This window comes from Syzygium oleosum, unplaced genomic scaffold, assembly GCF_021117445.2.
Source record: "Syzygium oleosum isolate NSW1041296 unplaced genomic scaffold, Sole_v2.1 Sole_v2.02, whole genome shotgun sequence".
Lineage (NCBI taxonomy): Eukaryota > Viridiplantae > Streptophyta > Magnoliopsida > Myrtales > Myrtaceae > Syzygium > Syzygium oleosum.
This window is the reverse complement of record NW_026607486.1, coordinates 19,547,669-19,566,687: the sequence shown is the minus strand read 5'-3', so window position 1 is coordinate 19,566,687 and position 19,019 is coordinate 19,547,669. Positions and strand designations below refer to the sequence as shown.

The 19,019-nt window shown below is 39.6% G+C and overlaps 3 protein-coding genes across 3 annotated transcripts in view; 1 reads left to right on the top strand and 2 right to left on the bottom strand.

Moving 5' to 3' along the window:
- Positions 1–19,019, bottom strand: part of LOC115673213 (GATA transcription factor 8-like) — an 81,378-nt gene that overhangs the window by 38,063 nt on the left and 24,296 nt on the right. The gene's annotated exons all lie outside the window — the stretch shown is intronic.
- Positions 5,028–11,591, bottom strand: LOC115672996 (dolichyl-diphosphooligosaccharide--protein glycosyltransferase subunit 1B). Its single transcript, XM_030595009.2, has 8 exons — positions 11,372–11,591; positions 10,479–10,523; positions 9,660–10,291; positions 8,866–9,013; positions 6,491–6,670; positions 6,309–6,377; positions 5,909–5,998; positions 5,028–5,421 (listed from the first exon to the last, which is right to left on the bottom strand). Exons 1-8 carry the CDS (start codon positions 11,486–11,488, stop codon positions 5,299–5,301), a joined length of 1,404 nt encoding a protein of 467 aa, XP_030450869.1. The 5' UTR covers positions 11,489–11,591; the 3' UTR covers positions 5,028–5,298.
- LOC115672994 (BTB/POZ domain-containing protein At5g03250-like) lies at positions 13,395–17,472 on the top strand. Its single transcript, XM_030595006.2, has 4 exons — positions 13,395–13,856; positions 14,614–14,683; positions 15,434–16,630; positions 16,812–17,472. The coding sequence occupies exons 1-4, from the start codon at positions 13,798–13,800 to the stop codon at positions 17,355–17,357; spliced, it is 1,872 nt and encodes a 623-aa protein (XP_030450866.1). The 5' UTR covers positions 13,395–13,797; the 3' UTR covers positions 17,358–17,472.

Sequence of the window (19,019 nt, the reverse complement as noted above, 5' to 3'; positions counted from 1 at the left end):
AACTTGTCTCGCACGGTTTTTTCGGCGTTTGCTCTCTTTTTTTTCTTTTGCTTTTTTTTTCCTTCCTCTTCTCGTTCGTTTGGTTTTTAAAACTAACAGATTTGGTGCCAATGGAGAAGCGAGCGAGACAGCTCTGAATCGAACGTGAGCGGTTGGACCCGCAATTACCGGAATGCCCCTTCCTCAACCCCCCCCCCATTTCTCCTCTTTTATATTTCTCCATTTTCATTTTCCTTTTTCTCTTTCTTCCTTTTTTCCTTTTTGGGGGGATCGAAATTCTCATTTTCTCTTGAAAATGCGGTGAATTCCCTAAAAAATCCAAAACTTTAGGTCAAATCCTAAATCTGCCATGAACTTTTTTTTGTCTCAGAAAAAACGCCAAACTTTAAGTTCGGTCCCAAATCTGCCCCGAATTTTATTTTATATAAAAAAATCAGCAAATTTCAATTTATTTTCAAAAATATACCTTCATGATCTAGTTCCAACTTAACGTGGCACTTCCATGTCAATAACAAATCCACATCGGCAAAGTAATGTGGCGATAGGTACAAACCGTCGTCGCATTTTTACTTCAATAACAAATCAAACCAAATAAAAATTGTTGGAATTCTCCAAAATAAAACCATTCTAGTATATGAAAGTTAGGAACGATAACAAATCCACTCCCAAAAACTTTTTTTAATTTAAAAAAAAACCTAATTTTTATGTTCAATCCAAATTTGCTTCGAACTTTTCTTTGTCTGAAAAAAAGCCACATTGCTCTGCTGATATGGATTTGTTATCGACGTGGAAGTGCCACATCAAGTTGAGACTGGATCACTGGGGTATATTTTTTAAAATAAATTAAATTTCGGTGATTTTTTTTTAACACAAAACAAAATTCGGGGCAGATTTTGGATTGGACTTAAAGTTTTGGATTTTTTCTGAGACAAAAAAAAGTTCTTGGCAAATTTAGGACTTGACCAAAAATTGAGGGTTTTTTTAGTGAATTAGGCCGATATAAGCGGATGGTGCAAAAACATATGCCTGCTTTTGATTCCTAAGATGTTCCAAAAAACGAGAATTTGCCTTTCTCTCTCCATTCCCATGTATTGCTTCTCTGGCGCCTCTTTTTTTTTCCCTCTCTCAATATATATATATAATATTTATGGCACAAAAAAATAATAATTTAAATAACTCAATATCCCAGGTTGGATCACAGCTGGGACAGTTCTTAACTGAGGGGGATTATTATTAAGGTGGGGGTAAAAAGGGCAAACATGATAAAAAAAATAAATAAGTAAAAAAAAATCAGTTTTTAACAGAGGGGGGAAAAGAGAGAGATTGAGATTGGGGAGGCATATGTGTGATGTAGTCTTTGACTCTTTGCCCCCCCCCAACAAAGACCTAAGTTGACCAACCCCTCCATCTATTCCATTGACTTTTTGGCCCCATTCCAATCGCCCCACACTTCTCACTTTTCATTTTTTTGGGGGTCTATGGTCAATGGACTTTAGATGCGGTCACTGGTAAGGTTCGAATTGGATACTACTTTGGAGTTTTGCCTTAACAACGTGGAGATGAACTCTTTTTTTTTTTCCCTTCGAATCTTCTTGTTTTATCGTGCTATTCATGAAGGCTTTAGAAGCTCGTAAGAGCAGAGGAAGTTGGAATTCGAATAATGAAAAAGACCGAGATTCACACAGGCGACGCGAGAATCCGAATTCGATTCGTAAGGAGCCCACGGGAAATGAACAGGATACCCACTCTTGACGATCAGAGCGAACCTCTTCATGGAGAAATGGGCTCCTTGCGAATCTCTCTAATCTCGGCGAGGGTAATTTGATTTCAGTCAAATTGAGATAGGATGTCGCGTTACCCACAGCAAGAAACAAAATCCAAAGTAGATATGGTCTTGAAGACCTTGACATATTAAGACTAGATACAAATTGAATGGCGTCAAATAGGGAAATGGAGAGGCTCCCGTTGATTGTGTTATATCGTGCGCTCCACACCGTTTTCATTCGCTGGACAACAGGCAAATTGGCAAGGGGCGAAGAACTCCGCTCTATTTTCCAACTTTCCTAATTTCCCGATGCATTATTTAATTATTCTTTTCAATTTTTGGCTCTGTTTTTTTTTTATTTTGTTTTTTTTTTCCAGAATTATGCCGAAAGTTGGATTAACGGTCAGCAGCCGTACGAGACCCATCAATCATTAAGATTAATTAATAAACCTAAACACTATATGGTGCCCCACCCACGTTTTTAATTTTCAAAAAGAAAAGGGTAGAAATTATTAATATTTCATTTCTCAAATTTGCGGCAACCGATGCATTAGGTAATAGGGCCATAGGACATGGGACAAAATTTAGTGCCAAAATCGATGCACGAAAAGGGCATCGTTGGAATATAATGGTGCAAGGTGATGGGGGCAGGATAAGGTGCAATCAAGTCGATATATCTCAGCTGGCAATTATTTGGCATGCTAACTTTCATGCACGGGAAAATAATTAACCAATTAATTAATTACATCTCCTTTTGTTATAATTACTATTATCTTTTTGGCTCTATTGGAAAATCATCATGATTAAACATTTCGTGCCCCAGTTCGTGAAATCAAGTTTAAATTGTTCGAGAATAATAGTATATGTATTCCGTGTCGTGACGCAATAAAATAACGTCGAAACGCAATAAATGCTCTCTACATTAGAAATAATACATATGCATGATTTTTTTTTTTTAAAATTTTGTTGTTCGGTGCTAATTAAAGTGGCTTATTATAATCGGGTGGGGGGATAGTCACCAAATTACGTGATATTTTTTTGTGCTAAAAGGTTCCGAAGGTGTTCATGGAAGTTATTCCTTGGACAAAGCTTGCGACAGCAAGAAAAGATGAGTGGGGGAGGGATTCTCTTCGGATTTGCTAAGCCGCTAATTAATAATGATAGCCATAACTTTAAGTGTCTCTCTTCTCCACTCCAATCTCCCACCAACCTATAACTCTCCTAATTAACCCGGGAGGCTAATTGGCGATCTGATCGGATGCGTGACGGCATCACCACGTGCCTGAAGACGAGGCCGGTCGTACACGAGGGCTTTTCAGAATTCAAATGCAAGATCGATTGGATCTGACGCGCATAAGCGAGAATGTGAATGTCTAATTGGCTTAATTGCTCTCACTGGCGAATGAAATATTTTCTCCACGACCGACACCTTCCCTCTCTCTCTCTCCCCCCGTCTTGGTCTAGCGAACAACCGTTTCCAAATGAGCTTAATATGAATCCTCTAAAAGTATAAAGAAAAAAAAGTTAAGTGCACATCAAAACACAAATGATACGTCATCAACATAAAAGCGCGATTTCACGAGCAGAGGGGGCAAAATTCTTATCGAGTTGCCTGACGGCACTTCTTATCGAACGAATAGCTCTCGTTTGGATGGTAGTTAACCTAATAAGTGGTTTTTCCCTTCGTGATGAACGGCGAATCATTGCCACTGCCACTATAGATTACATAGAAACAGAACGGCTGATGAATTCTTTGGGAATTGATCCACCTTGCTCCTACCTGAACCCCTCCTTACCCACCGGGGCCGTGAGGATGACAATGTGAAAAATGACGGAAATATAAAGCAGCGACTTATAAAATTGGTGTACGAAAGGGAAAACTGTCTAAAAAGTTCCAAATTTATTGAACGGCGGAGTGCAAAAGGGAAAAAGAAAAACGAAAAGGAAAGATAAGAGAAGGAAAAGAATTCAAAAAACTTACAAAAATTACAGAAATTGTCCATGTCATCGCCGCCCGTGCCGCGCAGAATGGCCAGCGCTGTCTAGACCGTCACGTCGGCGATTTTCAGTCAAAATTGGCCAAAAAGACTAAATTTGCAAAATCGTTAAAAGATTTAGATCTAAATTAACACAATTGAAATGCTTAGGATTGAATTGGTCGCCGTACGATAAGTTTAGGACTGAATTAGCAACCGTATGATAAGTTTAGGATTTTTGGGCAATTTCTCTGTTTATGAATTGATATGATAAATTCTTTTTGATGTTTAAGTATGACATATTTGTCTTATCTGAGAATCAGATTTGTAAAAAGAAGAGGAAAAAGAATGGAAGCGAGAGTAAGACGGGTCAAAGATGTGTGTGATGAAGACAAAAAAAAAAATGACGAAAAAAATTTGAGGTAGGTAGGAGTTTGGGGAATGACCCACCAAAGAGAATATAAACCTCGAGGAATAAGCAAACCTTTTATCATTTTCTCAGAATCTACTTGGCGGTGACAAAAAGCAATCCAAACCTATAGTTTAGTATATAATAATATTACGTATATATAAATGGGGTGGAAGATACGTGACCCAATCATACTTAGTGAAATCTGTCTCGTGCAGTACTGGGCAATCATGGTTCACATGAGCCTAAACGCTCCTCAGAAAAAAGAGAGAAAGAGAAGACTCTTTCCAGCTTCCCTTGTTTTGTCTTCTCTTTTACTCCTCTCTCTGTAGTGGAACGGAGTGAAAGTGACACTCTTGCTGCGGCAATGGAATATGCTAGAGAAATCGAGCCAGACTTTTCCTGGAAGGGACGTGGAGATCACCTTCCCTAGGAAGCTATCAAAGAGGGGATGAGGGATCGAGCCCCGGATTTGCGTTAAATAACACGGAACTTGTCAAATTCAATTCGTTCAAGTTTGAGACAGTGGCGTCACTATTCCTCATCAGCAGTGCTTATCCGATTCACGTGTTTTGCCAGAATAAACCTGGAAACGTTTCTGGGTTGGACCTTGTCGCGCGCACGAGGACTGTTTGTAGGTCAGGAGGTGCAATGGTTGCACGCGGAAACAACTCTTTCCTATGGTCAAATGTACAATTCGTTCGTCGATGAGGCCGGAAAGATTCGAAATTCGGTAAGGTCATTCTATGCCGTGACCAGCCTAGAATCCCATCAGTTTGGCCCAAAATGCTTAGGCTACCGAGCCGTGATTGGTCTTCGAGCCCGCATTTATCAGCTCAAAGACGATGCCATTTTTCTTCTTCGTAAGGCGAAGAAATAGTCACGCAATTCAGGAGACTTCTCACTGCAACCAAATTATTCAGTAAAAGATTTACTACATGATCTGAACTGAAACCACAAAATTTTTCCGGCTACATACACCATTCAAAAGTTACAGCACCAAGTTGACTGCTGTTGGTGCACTACGAACTGCTACCGCTAGCAAAGGCTATAGCTCCATAAAAGATTTACCAGTAACGGTCTCGTCCATAAAAATAGCTTCACTCTTCACTAATTTGTTTATCCGTGAGCCTATGCCAAAACGCTGATCATTTGCGCAAAGACAGATCCATGTGTAGGTAAGCTACCCAAGTCACGAAAAGTAAGAAGAATACAGACGTCAACATTAATGGCTCCGCGAGCATGAAGATTGGGTTGAAGTGGTAGTAAACCTGCAAAACAGCGGAATGAAATAAGTAAGTAAGGGATTGTGGACTTTTTGGGGCACAAAACTAGATAATGGATACCACTTGCTTTACTTCAAGGGGAAAAGATCATTCTCCCAAACTGAATATAAACCAAACATTATGCACCACTTAGCTCTACAGACATCAGCCTTGCAGTATATCTTAAGATAGACAGGTCTTCATTTTCCTCAAAAGAGAGGAGGGAATCCAAGAGATCACATTCCCTGGATTAGGACTGTTCTGGCACACAGGAGCCAGTTTAAGAAGTTGCAAACGTGATGGAAGTAACATTAAGAGATGATAATATTGCAGAATTACTATATCAGCCACGCTCTTAAGCAGGCACCGCAGGAGGGCTGGTCCGTCTCACCTAAACGCCAACTTTTGTGCCAATTATAGGGCACAGTGTCCCTTCATATTTCTTGGTTTTGCGGAATTGAGTAAAATCTTGTTTATCAAAGTAATATTTTACCTGGAAGGGAATGTTATGTTCAGGGACAACATTTTTCTTCTCCAGAACTACCACTGTCCTTCCAACAACATCGAGGTATGAAAATTTTTTCTGCAATCACAGATTGTGACATCCAAGTTAATATGGAAAAGATTTCAGATTCTGTACAAGAATTTAATGAAAAGACCAAATAAGATGGCCATAAGGCACTCAGCCTGGTGGTAAAGGGATTGGGGTGCGGGTATGCTTTTCTTAAAGCTCAGGGGTTTGACCCCCGACCAAATTAAAAAACAGAAAAAAGATAGAAAGGCCACATGAAATGAAGTGCTGCATTTGAGCAGAACCTCAACTGACATATTGAGGTGAAGAAAAGGTCAATGAGGCACGGCACTCATGTAAGATTCCTACAGAAAGCAGTTACCTCCAGATATTGATTCACAGGAAAAGGTACAACAGCAGATGGCCCTTTTGATCCCTCAGGCAGCACAACCTGAGATACAGAAATTATCATAAACTAAACCACGGCACATGCATTCAGTGTTCCACAAAGTTAGAATAAGAAAATACTAAATTAAATTAGATCTCATAAGTAATAAAACCCACTTTGATGGTTAACTTGTCCACCACTGTCTCCACTAGAGGACATCCATAACTGAAATTGAGGTAACGCCTGCCATCAGGAGATTCAAAAAGGAAATCTTCCAGGGGCAGACCATACCCAATAACAAAAGTTGCTTTCCAACCTCCAAACAAAGGATAACGAGGCTCAATTTCTAGTTCAGACTGTCAAAAAAGCAAAATTGAGTCAAATATTCAGCAGCTAGAATAGCACGCTGTAAATGATAGTATATTCTAAGTTGAAGTGTTTAGCAATGAAATAAAAGTTAATATTTTTACCAAGGCAGATAATTAATGAGGACAGTTGGGGTGTCCGACGCCCTGTAAAACTCAAGTGCTCTCTATGTTATCATAAATTGCAAGGGTGGCAATACAACTACCAAAATAAACCAGGTTGAACATGTTCCTCATATGTGAAAACGATAAGTGACTAAACAAGAGCACAAGGTTTAAAACTTGTCAACTTTGTGCGCTTGAGTTCTTTCTTCAATTCCGTCAGTTTTTGCCATGTGGCTTTGTTTATTTGTTTTTGATTATGGCCATGTTAATCATCTTTTCAATCCTCGAACTCAAACCGAAGTCGTTTTAACCCAACATAGGAAATTACAGAACTGTAAATAAATAAAGCTAAAATACTCAAAATAATCTTTGAATGGAGAAAAAAACCAAAATTAAAAAAAGGAAGCAAAATTAGGGGTTGCAGGGGTGTGCACTGCCGCCACTCTATTGCAGAGCTCAGTGGTGGTACCACGGTCGCCACCACCAAGCGAGGGTGTGCTTGCCCTCGGCGGTGAAGGGATGTGGCGTGCCCACCATGGCCCTTGCCCCCTTGAGATCTATTTTATTTTTTTGCAAGTCCTTTTTTAATTTTCACATTAACTTTTTTACAGTTTTAATTAATTATTTTAAAATTTTAACTTTTTATATTTATTTTTATCTTTTATTGTAATTTTTAATTGTTTTATTTTCTGACGTGGCATAAAAAACGTCAGTTTTGTGTTGAGAGCGCACCGTGACAACATTATGGCCACGTGAGAAAAAAAAATAACAAAAAAAGCCACGTGGCATTTTTCATTCAAGAAGATAACAAAAGGACTTAAGTGCATGAAGTTGACAAGTTTTACAACTTAAATGCATAAAATAAAATTTTTAGGATTACAGTGCACGAAGTTGACAAGTTTGAGGACTTGCCACATAATTATCTCACTAAACAATTAGCTCAAATAAAGCACAGGACCGAGAAAACAATTAACCTCGACATGTTACTATAAGATTTCAAAGGAGGGGAGAAAGATAATGCAGAACTTGACTTCATAGCAAAAGCATCTTGTCTAGTCTCGATCTAATACATCGTTATAAATAGGTGTTGGACGGAGAGTTACGGTTGAATCACATGTTTTACATCACAAAGCTCCATTCTAATAGACCTGCCTCTTATATTCTAATGGGAAAATTTGACAACTTTTATTATATTCCACTAATTCAAACAATAATGCTACAAGACAAAAGAGTTCTAACATTAAGCTATTTATTTAGTGTATGAACTTAATTAATCTAGATAACTTCACAAGATGATTGGCAAAACCAAATTCTTCCATAAGATAGTTACTTAAACAACAAATATTCTTCAACCCAATTTTTTTAAGGCAAAAGTCACAAAAAACCCTAAACTTTGCTTACTGTGACACATTTACCCTAAACTTTTTTCTGTAACACCAAAAATCTCAAACTTGTACCTGTGAGACACATTTACCCTCCATCAAAGTTCTGTCAATGAAAACCCTTAAAAATCTGCCTACATGGACGCCAGAAAGCAAACAATGTTGACATGACATCCACGTGGCTTAAGTGAAATAAAAACAATATTGATTTGGCTGAAAAATCATTTAACGGAATCTTGATTGGAGGGTAGTACATGTGACACATTTACCCGCTGTCAAAGTTTTGTCAATGAGAACCCTTAAAAACCTGCCTACATGGATGCTAGAAAGCAAACAATGTTGATATGATATCCACGTAGTTTAAGTGAAATAAAAACAATGTTGATTTGGCTGAAAAATCATCTAACAGAATCTTGACCGGAGGGTACATGTGTCACATAAGTACAAGTTTGGGGTTTTTTATGTCACGAGAAAAGCTTGGGGTAAATATGTCACAATGGGCATAGTTTGAGGTTTTTGATGTCAAAAAAAAATTCAGGATAAATGTGTCACGGTAGGCATAGTTTAGGGTTTTTTGTGGCTTTTTCCCCTTTTTTATTTATGATAAGTATCACGCGAAAATTAAACTTCACAACCAACTGCATGAGCCAATATCTTGCAAGAGTGCATCTCATCGAGACAAAAATATGAAGGATGTACCTTTAGAGTACCCAATCGTAGGCGTGATGATGAAATGTTCCCTATTTCATCACGATAGTATACGGAGTGCACTCTAGGAGGGAGCCTAGCTAGAAGATGTCTGAATGAAGAGACACCGCTGTAACCTGGCCTAGATTGATATTCAACCCTGCCAAAAGAGAACTTCTGAAGTTGAAAATCTAGGTAAGCAATAAATTGGCCGGATTGAGGAATTTAAATGAATTAACGCCGAGATCCACTTCTCTATTCCTCAATCCAAATTATCCAACAAAAGCATCACACAACCCGAGCAACTTTTCTCTAGATAGAGAAATCCACACATGTAGCTATAACCACGAGACACCAAAGTTTCGCGACATTAATGAGACTGTGATGAGTCAATCATGGATTGCACATCTATAACACAATAGGATCTTCACAAGTCAATTACATAAAAGAAGGATTCAAGCATCCCCAAAATCTAAAGTCTTGAGTAATTCCACAGACTACTAACAAGCTTTGAATACGAAAAGAGAAAAAATTAAAGAGGACGTGGAGTATAGTTATTTACAACACAAGAAATGGTATCCTCCGTAATTTAGAAAGGTGTCAGATTTTAATATTTATTCAACAATTGCAAGATTGAATTAATCAAATGCAGCCAACTGGATCCACACAGCACTTTGCAATAAAATCTTAACAAAAATACTTACAATGCCCTGAAAAGTGAAAAATAAAAAATCTATTGAGAAATAAGCATTGTTTGCATATTTCAAAATCATACGACTAAGCATCTTGAAAAGTGAGAAGCTTACCTTGAAAAGACACCTTTATGGCGAGCACCAGCGTGAGCCAACTTATATTGCTCGGTGATCTGAAGGCTTCCCCAGTGAGATATTTCCACTTCCCGTACAAGCTCCTCAACAACAGCGAAGGGACTATTATTTTCAAAGTGCACAATCATTGGAGAATATGAATATGGAGGACGGTCATTGTAAGGCCCATATTTCAGTTCAGTACCAGCACGATGTGTGGGGTCTACTACAGTGAAAGACTCCACTTTTGTAGTTGGTGTCTTAACAAATGTTATCTGCTGCTTGATATGATATGGCGACAATATTAGGGCACTGTCACGGTAATAGACCAGCTGTGGTTCTGATTGGCTTATCTCCACGGGAAAGGGTTCCAGAGAATGTGTTAGCATATAAAGTACCTCCAATGTCACAGCTTCACCAGCGGCCAATGGATTTAGCAGGGATATAGATAAGTATTTAGTGCCATTTGGTGCATCAGGTAACTCTTTTGGGTTTACATCTAGAAGGATATAGGTTTTCTTCTTTCGCTTTCCTATTGCCACTTGTGCCTTCACAACAGCTAGATGATCAACCTGTGTTGGTGGAAAAGCAAGCAGAATTTCTGAAGCGGGAGAAGCCCCAGTATTTTCAACCTGAAAGAGGCCCATCAATTAAAAAAATAAACTTATGGACATGAAGCAACTTTACAAGCAAAAGTCGGTAATTTATTGTTTGGTATTCATCAGTGAGATTCCTGAAACGAACTTCACATAAGATGAAGCAAAAGAAAGATTCTACGTGTTCAGAGAGATTTAATCAAACAAAGACATGTGCACTTACCTTCAAAGTCAGGAAAACCTTCACGATGTGAGAAGTCAGGTCAATCTGCAAGAAGTTAACAGCACAAAAAAGAAAATGCATCAGTCATCAGCAATGATCAAAGAAACATTCCACGAGTAATCATGTATCATATGCGATTGATGTACCATGAAAATGTAACTTAACCGACAAGAAAAACAAAGAACAATTATCAGAAAGGCTATTCTCAGTTTTTAGTGTCATAGTGAATAAACTGAAAAGCTATGCATTTTCAGAAAAACTATATTCGAACCAACGTCCGTGAGAAGATGGGAAAAAAACATAAGCTATGAGCTTTTCTCTGGCTGTTCCTGCTCACAGTGATAGACAGATGGGGAAAAAATCTCGACAAGTTTGAGTAGCTGTAGCATACGGAGGCAGTGAAAAGTCTATCATCAATAAACAAAATTCCATCTTTTTCCCCAAGCTTCCTATAAACTTTTTCATTTCCGAGCAACCAAAGAGGAGCATCGTCTGCAAGGTCCACAACCGCCGCCAGAAGCAGCATACCATACGTAACAGGACTCGATTCATTCCATCGAAAAATCCGAACTCCAAACCACTCCAAACAAACTCGCGACCACAACGATGTCCATCCACACAGCTCGACAAGAACCTAAGCCCCGTCACTCTATCACTTCCGGTAAGAAGAAATTCACCGCACTCTAATACATCGTCTCAGCAGTCAGTCAAATCGATCGACGACGTAGTCAACCCATCTAAAAGCTCGGACGGGCGACGATCTCGAGCTCGCGATCCGCAATTCCCAGGAAAACGCAGGGACGCGATCACGGACGCGAAGCCTGAGGAAATGGAAAGGAAAACGAAGAAGAAGGGGGAGGGAGGGAGGGAGGGAGAGAGAGAGAGAGAGATACCCTGCGCTCGGCATTGACGACTTGGATGTCCTGAGCAGAACACGAGGGCAGGATGAAGAGGAGAGCGGCGAAGATCGAGAAGGGAACGGCAGCTCGGAGCCGCAGCGGAGTCTCCATTGGTGGATGCCGCACCTTCTCTTCTCCCCTCTCTGCTGCGCTCGCTTGACCGACCAACGAAGAAGACGACTCGCAGTCGCGCACAATGGCACTCGAAGGAAAAAAGAGCAGAAAACGAAGGAGGAGGAGGAGAAGAAGAAGATTGTGGGCTTATGGGCTTTCCAAGTGGCCCATTAGATTGATTTTGGGCCTCGCTGTTGCGTGGATCGGGCTTCGGGTCGGGCCCGGTCCAGGACAGGCTCGGGTTTACTTGGAGGAAAATTGAAAAATTTTCCCAATTCCGTCCGGGCCATGCTGATTTTTGTATGCTTTTATCGATATCGTCATGCTATTTTCTATCTTAATCGTTTTTTTTTTGTTACAATTGGATACGTTTTTACGGTTCTTAGAGAATGACTCTTCATGGTAACACCTCGTAGCGACTATTTTGTTTTCTTGATAATTCTAGTATAAAGTATCGTGATATGCGAAAAGTTTGAAGATTTTCAACGAAAGTTTAAGTTCCGCAATTTTTTAATCCAACGACTATCGATGAACGATTTGATGGGAATGTCCCGTGTGCATGCATTGAAGAGCTTGCCAAGCCAATGTGGACATTAATCGTTCCGTTGAAGTGTGGTTTATACTCTCCCATCGATTGGAGCGCACGGGGACCCACTCTCCAATGAGCAGGCAAGGGTTCAGGGAGGTCGCCTCGGAGAGGGTCACAGGGGCAGTGCTTCGAGCCGTCAAAGGGTTTTTATAATTTTGGTTCGTATTTTATCGGTAGTTTAGGCTTTGGCTCATGAATGGCTACTACCTATATATAATTTCTTTCTTTTGTAATTGAGAGTTGTAACATAAATGTATAAGGTGCTAATTATGGTAAAATCCTCTTATGGATGTGACCCTAATTTAAGGACGAATAAAGATAAAACCCTATATCTCAATTTCTCTTTCTCGTATTTACTCTCTTTTTCGTTGTATTTGTGCGCCTAATCCTAACAATTCCTAATGAAGTAAAAAAGGGTTCTTAACTTAGTCATCATTTCGTACAAACTTGATGAGGAGGCATACCAATTAGAGATATCTCAACCATGATTATTTCTTTTCTTTACTTTTCTTTTTTGGAGAAAAGGATTTCTGTTTCATGAGTAGAGATTATATCATTGGGAATAAGATGGAATGATTGCAATAATGAGCATTACTTAACCACCGCACTATATGAATCACACTCAAACTTAATGAATTGCCTTGGGCCACCATTGGCATCCTAGAGTGAGAATAGAAAAACGAACACATTGGATGACATATATGTGGTCCTTCTCTAGTCTCTTGAGGTTTGGCTCAAGAAGCATTAGACTTTTTGGCCCGTGCGCGCAACTATTTTCTCATTGTTCATGCAGCTAGCGTCATAATGAATTAATTACAAGAGTAATAACTTCGACTAAAATAAGAAATATATCATCATCGTTTTTTAACACTATATCGATTCTTTTCTGGAGGGCAAACATTTGAATCTAACATTTTGTTATTCTTTCAATTATTAAAAACAAACATCGATTCTACTCACCCTTAATCGTCAGACCAAAAAAAAAGAATGTAGATGAGGGTTAAATGAGAAAGTAAAGAATGAAATAAAATTCTTTTGGCAGGAATATACGGAAAATGTCTACAAGTGTGGCCTTTGGTTGCATGATGGGCCAACAACAATCTGACGTGGAGATAACATCAACATGTGGGAAGCGATCAAAACACTCTCGAACTGATCCCAGTTTACATGCAACGACTGATGCAGAACTATGAGATTCCGAGCGGAAGTCAAAACATCAACTTCATGAAAGCTCAGATGTCACTTACCTAACATGAGAGAGAGATCCGAAAATGGCGTCCAAGAATCCAGAGGTTTGAATGGACCCATTCTTTGAGTCCAAACCAAGATAGCCCATCGATCAAAGCACACTGCATTCTACATTTTCCCATTAATCATCACCTTCTTCGCACCCGGTGTGTTTAAACCTCCATCCCTGCCTTTTCGTGTTACCCTCGTAACTAATCTTTCTACCCTTTTGGGTCTCTCCCTCGCTCTCTCAGAAAACAGGAAAAAATATCGCGTTTGGCACCGAGAAATAGGCGCCCTCTCGAGTTCCGCGCTCACCCGCGATATTTTATTCATCATCACCGTCATAATCACAGTCATCATCGCCTGGTCTTGTCATTGCTTTCTTGTTTGTCACTCCATCCTTCGGTGCCGTCGCTTTATATTTCAGCCGTTGGAGCTAATGTTTGGGTGGTAACTGGGGAGTGTGGTCGACTCTTAGTACTCGTTCATGGCGTGCGTGAAGTTGGGTTCCAAGCCTGAGGCCTTTCGCCTCGATGGCAACTCCTGGTGTGCTTCATTTCGTGGCTTTTCTGTGATCACTTCTTTAGTCTTTTTTTCTTTCCTTTAAGCTTGGCAGTTTCAGCTTCTTAGGAAAATGAGATGCATAATGCGGGTGTTAGGTTGAAATTTGCTTCGTGGGTGTAATTTGTCTGGTGGATATGAGTTCGAAGTAGTCGTGTCGTTAGATGTTATGAGCTTATATTAGAAATTTGCTGGTTGATGTTACCATGCAACCCCAAAGCTTGATCAGCATAATTGGAGAGTGTAATTGGCCATTTCATTATTCTTCACTCATTTTCAAATTATTGACTGTGTAGTTGACCAGCATCCGTTCACATGTTATGCTTTTGCTGATTACACCAGTCTGTTTGCTTTTATGCGGCGGTCCTCCACATGATGAAAATTGGAATATGTTTTATCTTTCTTTCATAGTCTGTGTCTTTTGGACTGATGCTGTCTGCTTAACACTTGGGGTTGTGTCTGGATGAATGGTTTTGGGTCATACTGGAGCTGAAGTTCCTTGGTTAAACCAAGAGATAGAAAAGTCCTCGGAATTGCAGTAGCAGGAATTGTTATTCCAATTTGTCTGAAAACACCAGATTTGTTGTTCTTTAAAAGTTGTATCACTTTTTACTTGGGTTTACACAGTTGTACGGGGAACTATTTTTTGCATCTGAAATTATTTAGGTCTGTTAAAAGATGGTTTTTTAACCTTTCTTTTTTGGAACTCTTCATTTGGATTAAACTTCAATTGTTTTTGTAGGATTTGCTCAACAGGGTTACCGAGTGATGTTGTAATTGAAGTTGGAGACACACCCTTTCATTTACATAAGGTTAGTTCTATCCTCGAGTTCAAGACTTGGCCTTTCTGGGTTGTTTTTCTTTTCTTGGTTAAATGCAAACTGGAGATCTTAATAATGGTGGGTAAAGGCCAGCATTATGAGACAGGAATTGTAATAACATCTGTGCAAATTCTTCAGTTTAATCCCTTGATTGTCAAGATTAGGTATTGAATTTCCTAATTTAAGATTGATACATTCAAAATCTTACTTACATGCGGGGCACATTACCTCCTGGATTGACATTTTACACCACGATGTTTCTGCAAAATATGTATTATTCATTTTTTCTTGGTTGTTCATTTTTTCAGTTTATGCTTCAGGGGAGGCATTTGAGCAAAATGTGGAATCTTCAATGTTGAAACATGTTGTGTCAATGATCTAATATTTACTGATGAGTTCTAAATCATTCAATAGAGAATATTCTGACAGTTGCTATGGTCCTGAATATATTCTGTAATTTTCTGGTTGTCAATATAGTTGAATACAAATCCAGCTTATTTTTAAACCTTGAACAAAGAGGAAAGCATTCCCTGGTGGTTTATGTCAGATTAAGCTGTTTACCGAAAATTAAGGTAGGAACATGCGACAAAGATGGTCAAAATTCAAAATTGTAGCCAGACTCAGAGCTATTGTAGTTTGTGCACGCAGATACTGATCGACATTGACTTTTGATCACTAGATATCTTGTATATTTCGATTTTTCATATCTAATGAAGTTTTCTGTTCCCTATATTTCATCAGTTTCCCTTGCTATCTAGAAGTGGGTTATTGGAGAGTCTAATCGGAGAATGTTCCAGAGATAATGAGCAGAAATGCACGGTGCGTCTCGACGAGGTACCTGGTGGTGCCAAAACCTTTCTTCTCGTGGCGAAATTCTGTTATGGCGTCAAACTCGAGCTCACCGCAACAAATGTGGTCAGTATTAGATGTGCAGCTGAGTATCTCCGGATGAACGAAGACTATGGAGATGCTAACCTCATAGCACAAACCGAGAATTTCATGAATGAGATCTTCGGAAGCTGGTCTGACTCGATCAAAGCGCTAGAAACCTGTGAGGAGGTCCTAACACAAGCAGAAGAGCTTCATGTCGTTTCACGATGCATCACTTCCTTGGCAATGAAAGCCTGTGCGGACCTGAGCATGTTTAATTGGCCAATTTCCTCTCATAGCGAATCAGAAAGTCCAGCCCGTGCTGCAGTCTGGAATGGAATATGTGCAGCTGGCAAGGCAGACGCTGTTAGCGAGGATTGGTGGTACGAGGACGCCTCCATCCTCAAGTTACCATTTTATAGAAGGCTGATTCTAGCCATTGCAAACAGGGGCATGAAGCCAGAAAGGGTAGCTGGGTCAGTCATGCGCTATGCAGTGAGGCACCTGCCATTAATGCGCAGGCAGTCTAGTGCAACCCGTTCGACTATTTCAAAATCGTCCGAGGCTGATCAGAAGAATCTTCTCGAACAAATAGTTGAGTTACTCCCCTACCAAAAGGCTGTGTTTCCTACCAATTTCCTGCTTCGACTTCTGAGGACATCCATGATTTTACATGCTGGATCATTGTGTCGAGAGAATTTGGAGAGGCGCATCGGGGCGCAATTAGAGCAAGCCCTCCTTGAAGACATCCTTATACCAAACATGGGTTGTTCGGTGGAGACGCTCTATGACATCGATTGCATTGAACGGATCCTCAATCACTTCATTGAGGAAGAACGCGACGCGAATGATCCAAACGCAAACTGTGTGGAAGGACAACTGATGGGCGGTTCTCACGCCTTGACTCCGATGACAATGGTCGCTAATTTGGTGGACAGTTATCTTTCTGAGGTGGCGCCCGATGTTAACTTGAAGCTGCCGAAATTTCAGTCGCTTGCTGCTGTCTTCCCTGATTATGCCAGGCCACTGGATGACGGTATCTACCGTGCAATCGACATATATCTCAAGGTAAACGAGAATTCAGGGCTTTACTACTTCATTGGACAATTAGGCGGGAATGCTTTTTACCTATCTCTTTCATTCGAGCAAGAATTTTGGTACTTATTTTCTTTACCGGTTGGTATGAATTCTTGATCTGTCTCTCACCACACCTTTCTCTTCTGACTGCTAAATTGCTTTAACATATCAGGCACATCCCTGGCTTACGGACTCCGAGAGAGAACGACTATGCAGGCTCATGAACTGTCAGAAGCTCTCGCTCGAAGCCAGCACGCACGCTGCCCAAAACGAGCGGCTACCTCTCAGGGTGATCGTACAAGTTCTTTTCTTCGAGCAACTCCGTCTCCGCACTTCAATTGCCGGCTGGTTCTTCGTGTCCGACAACCTCGACGCCTCGCAGAACCCAAGTTGCAACCTTGTACTCGCGAGGGCCGAAGCCCCAAACCCGGGGACTACGACCCAACAATTCACCGTGGCAGCCGACGACGTGAGGGAGAGGGTTTGCGAGCTCGAGAAGGAGTGCTTGAGCATGAAGCAGGACCTGGAGAAGCTGGTGAAGACGAGAGGGAGCTGGAACATTCTCTTCAGGAGATTAGCTTTCCGGCTCAAGTCGAGATTTCCGAAACTGCCAAAGCTATCCAATGATGCTAAAGTTTCAGAGACACCAACAGCACCTCTGATCGATGGCAAAGAAAACCATGGTGACACCGAAAAGGAAGAGCTGTTGAAGATTTAGTTGATGATGTTTGAAGAAACTTCTTTTCTATTGAGTCGTGTGCATGTCTCCCTCTTTTCCGTATATGGTTGTTCTCAGTTAAATCTGTTAGCACGAGGCCTTTGATTTTGTTCTATCCTCAAGTTTCTGTTGTGGTGATTCTTGATCTATTTTGCATTATTCTCTTTTATGGAAGCAACAGGTGCATGTCAACCGACGGATATTTCAATTGTACCTATGGCTAGAATGTCAGCGTGAGAGAAAATGCTTACAATTACAGTATCATGATATTAGACATTTTAGAATCTGCAGCAATCTCATTGGAACAATTGTTCTTACCTTCCTCGTGAACCATCAATAGAAAAGCTAATGGATTACTAAGCCAAAGACTTCGCGTGGATTCTTCCAAGCCCTACCAATTGCAACTTTAGTGATTTAATTAATTAGACATACAAATCAATTTAATTTGGAGTCGCTACTGTAATATGGGTTGATTAGAAACCCAGATAAAGTGTGGGAGAACACTTTACTCCTACGGGGATATCATGAATACGGGGGCTTGGTTACGCTAAATAAATTTATTGCCATTTCGGTACCTTTCCCTTTACTTTTCAAATGCAAACTTGGATGATTTTAATTTCAATCCGCTATCATGCAATGGGTGATCATGCGGGTGCGTAATCAAATATAACACTTAATAAATCAAAGCATAAATAATTTGCTAGAAATAGAGCAAATCTCAACGCCTTAAGGAAATCTTAACTTTACTATGATTAATTTCCCAATATCTGCAAGATGTTAATTAAAAATGCATGCCCTAACATAATTTCTAAATGCAATAATGATTGTTTCTTTTTGGGTTTTTCTTGTTTGACAAAAGATTTTACTGTGTACAATGCATGGGATGCAATTTAATTCTAGGTTATGTCTACGTGGATTCTAATTTGACTAATGACATTTGACATGGATTATTTAGATGCAATTTTTATGTAACCTTATTACGATGACAAGCAAAAGAATTGAGAATTAATCAAATAAGACATGCAAATTATGATTACTTGGAATTGGTAACATGGCAACGTGACGAAGTGGCGATGATGACACGACAATGATGACAAGGAAATTAGGATATTAATTCTATAGATGAGATATGCATGAGATATTTTTAAGATTTTCTTTTAAGGCTAAAATGGAAAACTACCTAAAAACGTGATGATCTAATTTAATTATGAAATAATTTATATTAAATCGTATTTTAAATTAGGTAATTTCCTCTACATGGTTTCTAGATATGCAATTCTAAATTAGAAAACTAATATGAATGCAATCTATTCTAAATGTAATGCAATTTTTGTGTTTTTCAAAGGAAAGTTTCCTAAATTAATAACATGCAATATATACCCACATAATTAAATATTGACCACATTTAAAATAGGAAATAAGTGTAACCGGAGATCCAATCTTAGTTCTTAATGATCGAAACCTCAATCATCAAGCATATAATGCAATATATCAAACTATGAAACTTCCTATTCGAGGGACGCCAAAAACATTGCACTAAATTGAGTTAGAATCGAAATAATCGGGAAAATTGTCCAAAAAGTCCTAAACCTCCTAAACCTGTTGCACTTTTGCCAATTCAGTCCTAAACCTTTTAAGTTTGCCAATTTAGTCCTAAACATT

Excerpts from the sequence above, each read along its gene's own strand:
- LOC115672994 (XM_030595006.2), top strand. The coding sequence starts at position 13,798 with ATGGCGTGCGTGAAGTTGGGTTCCAAGCCTGAGGCCTTTCGCCTCGAT. Across the intron at positions 13,857-14,613 it reads CGCCTCGATGGCAACTCCTG|GATTTGCTCAACAGGGTTAC; the intron begins GTGTGCTTCATT and ends TTGTTTTTGTAG. Across the intron at positions 14,684-15,433 it reads CACCCTTTCATTTACATAAG|TTTCCCTTGCTATCTAGAAG; the intron begins GTTAGTTCTATC and ends ATATTTCATCAG.
- LOC115672996 (XM_030595009.2), bottom strand. The coding sequence starts at position 11,488 with ATGGAGACTCCGCTGCGGCTCCGAGCTGCCGTTCCCTTCTCGATCTTC. Across the intron at positions 6,671-8,865 it reads TACGATTGGGTACTCTAAAG|TCTGAACTAGAAATTGAGCC; the intron begins GTACATCCTTCA and ends CTTTTTTGACAG. Across the intron at positions 5,422-5,908 it reads AACATAACATTCCCTTCCAG|GTTTACTACCACTTCAACCC; the intron begins GTAAAATATTAC and ends GCTGTTTTGCAG.